This window comes from Chenopodium album, chromosome 12 (assembly GCF_948465745.1).
Source record: "Chenopodium album chromosome 12, dcCheAlbu1.1, whole genome shotgun sequence".
Taxonomy (NCBI): Eukaryota; Viridiplantae; Streptophyta; class Magnoliopsida; order Caryophyllales; family Amaranthaceae; genus Chenopodium; species Chenopodium album.
The window spans coordinates 41632406-41638119 of NC_137845.1; the positions used below are offsets into that span (position 1 = coordinate 41632406).

A 5714-nucleotide genomic window follows, 5' to 3' on the forward strand; every position below is an offset into this window, starting at 1 on the left:
GTCGGATTTACCTTGAATCGTATTTATTGGTTTGAAATGTATTTGGGGTGAAGTTTTGATTTATTTATTCATTGCTTTACTTAGGGATTAGCTTGGGGGAGTTTGATGAGTCTATTTTATATATATTTTATTCCCCGTCCCACGGTCATATTTGCGCTTGTTTGAGCTCTACGGAGCTATTTTTATTACTAATATACGTTTTCTAGTATTTTTGTAGAGTTGGTATTATTTTATAGGAATTTGCAGATTTATGATAATTCCCGAGCTTATAGAGCCACTACAAAGATATTAGAGTTTGATCGTATTTTATGACCGTAAATTTAAAGCCCAAGTTGAGTTAAAGAAATTAATTCGGTGATTAAGGGCTCGATCTGAAAAAGTCCAAAACTCTAAATTAATACTTTGGATCATGTGAAGCAAGGAAGGGAATTGGGCCAAGCAACTACCGTCAGGGTTTACTAGTTGACCGGCCCGATCGGGCGGCATTTGGCCCGACGAGCGATAATGTTCTAAGTTGGGAGTAAGTTTGGTACGGGCCCAATCATCAAGGAATACCGCATGATTCAACAAGTGGGCTCAAATTCCTTGGGCCTCACTCCAGTTACTTGCTACTTCGTTATGTCGGTTCTTAATATTTATTTGGTGAAGGATTGAGATTTGGTTTTAGGATAGTTTTTTCCCTTAGCTTTTGATTATTTTATAATACTTTTAGTTTTAGTGGGATTAGTGATTTGACTTTTCTTACTTATTAAGGAGGTAGTATTATTCCAACTATAGGGGCTATGGAGCTACCAGGGAAAGAGATAGAAGACCTGATTCAATGGGATCACACAAGCTCGAGGAAGTTTACCACAAAATCGGGCTATGCTTTTCTTATGAACCAGCTTGCAAACAATGATAGAATAACAGACTCAGAGGTAAAATTCTTAAAATTCTTTTGGCAACAAAACATATTACCTAGATGGAAAATTTTTATGTGGAAAATCTTCTATAATGGGCTAGCTGTTAAAGGTAATTTAAATTTTCCTAACATTTGTGAAAACGGAGCTTGTGAGATCTGTGGGGAAGAAGAAAGTATCAATCATGCCTTGAGGTTTTGTATAGTAGAAAAACGAGTTTGGCAATGTGGGAGCCTTGGTATTATTCCAACTATTAGTCCTAGCATTTTAGTCAAAGATTGGATACAATGGTATATCCAGCAATTTTATAGCTTGGATGGAAAAGGTAGCAATTGTATCACTACCTTCCTAGCCACGATGTGGGAGATGTGGTTGGCTAGGAATGAGTTCAGCTTTCAAGGTACTAGAACTCAAATAAATGGGATACTTGATAGGGTGGAAAAAAGCGTGCATAACCAAAATGAGTATGAGCATAGGGACTCTCAAGAGCTGGAGTATCTTCATCCACCAGAGGGAAAGGTAACCACTCCACCAGGTTACAAAATTGCAAGTTTGGGAAGACAGGAAATAGGCAAAACAAGACTCTCAATACAAATTGATGGGGTTTGGAACAAGGAGACGAGAAGAAGGGGAGCAGGATGGGTTTTGGAATACGATGGAAATGTGACAAACCTGAAAGGATGCTCCTATGGGGTAGCAAACTCAGCCCTGCAAGCAGAAGCTATTGCCTGTCTTAAAGCTATTAAGTGGTGCTGGGAAGCAGGTATACAAAGCTTAATTATCAAGACAGATGCAAGTAAGTTAGTGGACATCCTGCAAGGTAAGGGAGCACATGAAAAAATAATACTATGGACTATTAATGAAATAAGTAGGATTGGTAAGAATATGAAATGGTGTGTAGTACGCAAAAACATAGATCAAAGGTTGAAGAGGCACATCAAATGGCAAAGATGGCTACTACAAGTGCTATAAATTCAAGACTTGTTTCTTCCTTTTTGCTTAATAATTTAGCTTAGCGAAGTTTCTTTTTTTGTTTTAGCCTGTGTTAAAAAAAAAAAAAAAAAAAAGGATGTAGTATATTAGTCGGTAGCTTTTCAATAGTTTTAGTTGTAGTTTTAATTTTGTTCTTTTTAGTTTATAAAATATTTTTAGTATTAAATTCTTTGGATGCTATTTATTTGTTTTATGAAAATTATATTATTGTTCTTTATTTATTTTTGCTTCTTTATTCTAGTCTTAATTTATTGCTTTTAATCATGCTTTTTTTAATTGCTTTGATCAGTTTATATTCAATTATGCACGAGTAGTTTTATTTCTAGGTTTCTTGGGGGATCCATAATTAATATGAAGGGATAATTTGTTATTGTTCATTATTGATATTGCATGATGATTTCTTATTGAATTGTTTTAATTCTTTACAATTGGATTATGAATCGAGCAGATGTGATTTGATTGTAAAAGTATAGAAATATTGAATTGATGAATCGAGCAGATGTTAATTTGATATTAAAGGTTATTTTCAATAGGAACTTAGATCTACTAAATTGCGAGAGCCTGTTAGATCTATGTTGATTAATAAATTGCGAGAGCCTGTTAATCATGTTATATGTGCAATGTTAATTATTTATAGTTATGATTTATCCCGGAATATTGATTATTGGTGAACTTGTGACCCTAGGCTTCTTATTATTGATTTCTCCCTATTTAGATTATAATAATTAATTAGGAATAGAAGAACGTTGTTTCCCTGTGGATTCGACCCTACTTCCCCATCTATTTTAAGTTAGTGATTTTAGGTTATTCTTTTGATTAGGTGATACGACTTTAGCCTATCATGTGGATTTTATTATTATATTTGACTTTATGAATTTAACAATTTATTCGTAATGTAGTACTTCCTCTGTTTTTTTTAGTTGACACCTTTCTATTATTACGCTTGCCAACGCATGTTTTTAACGATTAATATCTCTATTCATCAACATTGTAAAATTATAAAAAGTGAATATTAATAAAATATACATTGAAACTATTCAAATAAGATCTCACATGAATATGTTTTATCGTATCTATATACCACAAAAGCAAGTCAAAGCGCATTGTATGAATAGTGTAAAAGTCAAACGGTGTCAACTAAAAAAAACGGAGGAAGTATTATTCAAATTTGCACGTTCAAATAAAAGAGTATATAATTTTATTGGTTTTATTTACTCTAATTATTTTTTAAATTGCTTTAGTTGCTAGCATCATGTTAGGATTGTTTTAACTATCACTGGTATCATTTTAGTTGCTTTCAATATTTTACTGTCACATGGTATTTAATTATTTGCTATACATGATAATTTTATTGTTTTTTATTGTTTAAAATGCATGATCACAATACTCTTTGCTAATCAAGAAATGTATTAAAAAATCACAAATAATAAGATAACTATGGACAACCCGTTAGGTTCCTATTAATTATGTTGTTTGATCATATGTGGTCACAATATTAACAATATGTGCATTATATATTCGACCATCTTATTTAAATCTAGTTTGGAGAAAATTGAATAAATGTATGTATATCCTTTTAATTACAATGTATACATGTCGCAATATGAATCAAGTAGAGGCTAATACGGTAGAATTGTACCATCATCCTCGAACCCACCTTGACGTTTCAAGACCGCATTGAGTGATCAATCTCATGGATTGTGAATGGGGTATATCGTTCATGCTAAAATCATTGTTTATTCCTTGAGATTTGCCCCTATTAGTGGTTGTCTTTGTCCCTTTTGTAAATGATCCAATGGTTTACACATTCCGTAACAAACTTGTTGGTGGCTACCTATTTGTCCCTTGAACTATTCGATTCAATGTCAATTCCACAGTATATCTTTCTACGATTCTCAAGCACAATCACACGTGCTACGGTAGGCCATCTTATACAACGCCTGTAGTAATTTAGCTAGTTCTTTAATAGTTTAATAGTCCTAAACCATCAAAATATAGCCCACATGTCGTAACGCTTTAATGTTCACTCTAACCTAGATACTCTAATGGAAGACTTGGAACTTCGATCCAAATCTATTGATAATTAACGATATTATTGGTCAAAATTCCACGTCATAGATCTGCATAATTTATTATTCATACAAATTTAATATAAAATGGAAAAAAAAAGTCTTTTATATGCTTTAAATATGAGTTTGAAATCAACATCATAATGAGTTTTTAACAAATTCACCAAATATCCTATTTGTTTTTAAATTTGAAGAAATACCCTAAATTTTTATTAAATAATTCCTCAAATATCCTCAATGACTCATGGTTGTCGTTAGCTCCATTAGTCACTAATCCCTAACTAACCCATCAACTCTTAATTAAACAATGGGAAGTGACTCGCTTTACATCTTATAGTTTTTGAGCTGAGAAAAGCCGAAAACTGCTCAGTTACGTTTTAGGGGTTATTTGGGTTCTTAAGAGACAAATTTAAGATCAAAATTGGTAAAAAAAAAAAAGGACTATATATGCCTCGTTCTTCATGCAAGGAAATGCATTGTTTTACTTGCTTCACTTTTCGAGCTGTTAAAAATTGCTCAAATAAGTTTTTAGTAGTCATTTTGGTTCCTAAGAACCAAATATGAGATCGAAATTGACTAAAAATTACCAAACATGTCTCGTTTTGTGTGCAAGGACCCTTAAATCCTTAATTGAGTAATTTTTCCAACATACAAACCAAATATTTTTGTGCTTTTTTTTTTTGCCGATTTTGACATCAAATTTAAATCTTAAGAGCCAAAATTAATGCTAAAACCTTAACCTAACAAGCGGCTCAGAGAGTAAAGCACGTGAAATGATGCATTTTCTTGAACACAAAATGAGACATTTATAGTCTTTTTTTTATCAACTTTGACCTTAAATTGACCCTTAAGAGCCAAAATGACCCTTAGAACCTTAACGGAGGAATTCTTGCGGCTCGAAAAATATTGCATGCAAACCGACACATTTTCCTTTGTTTAATTATGGATTAATGGGTTAGCTAGGGATTAATGACTAACATGGCTAACGTTCAAGGGTATTTGGATGATTGTGTAAAACTAGAGGGTATTTGGTGAATTTTAAAATAATAACAGTATTGGATGAATTTGTCAAAAACTCAAGGGTATTTGGTCTAAAAAATTGGTAATATTAGACATTCATGACTTTTGCACATGTGTATAGCTAACTAGTTGTGGCCCCGTGCAATGCACAATTTTATGAAGTAAGATTTATTAATAATAGTCAAATTGAAATAAAATGACTTACGTAACACTTTTTTTTTTTTTGAAATTTAAATTCATTAATGTCTATCCTTTAAATTCTTATGTGTTACAAATATATAAAAATAAATTTATTAAAAGAATTTTAATTTTTTTAATAGATTTTTTTTTTTAAAAAAAAAAATATAGTATTTTGGAGGGAAAAATTTTCACATAATTATGCCTAGTGTCCCCTCCGGTGATTACTTTAGTATATAGTATAGACACCTATTAAACATGATTTTATTTTATGATTAATAAATAAATTTATTTAAACACTAGCTATTAATAAAGTTAAATATTTTTAAAAATAATGAAAAAGGAAAATATAATAAATTGACACCTTAAATAATGGAAATATCGCAAAAATTTTAAATAGGAACATAAGATCCTACAACCTCGCACATACACTCTTCTTATTATTTTTCTTATCAATTTGTCTTTTTTTTTTCCTTATTTTTCCTCTTTCTCTCCTTTTTAGTTTCCTCTATTTCTAATAAACATAATCTTAAATTATTAGGAAGAAAAAATATTA

The 5714-nt window shown here is 31.3% G+C and overlaps 1 protein-coding gene across 1 annotated transcript; it reads left to right on the forward strand.

Moving 5' to 3' along the window:
* Positions 1-782: 782 nt before the first annotated feature.
* On the forward strand, positions 783-1871 carry LOC145571184 (uncharacterized). The gene has a single exon (XM_081630258.1). The coding sequence runs from the start codon at positions 783-785 to the stop codon at positions 1869-1871; it is 1089 nt and encodes a 362-aa protein (XP_081486384.1).
* Positions 1872-5714: the final 3843 nt, after the last annotated feature.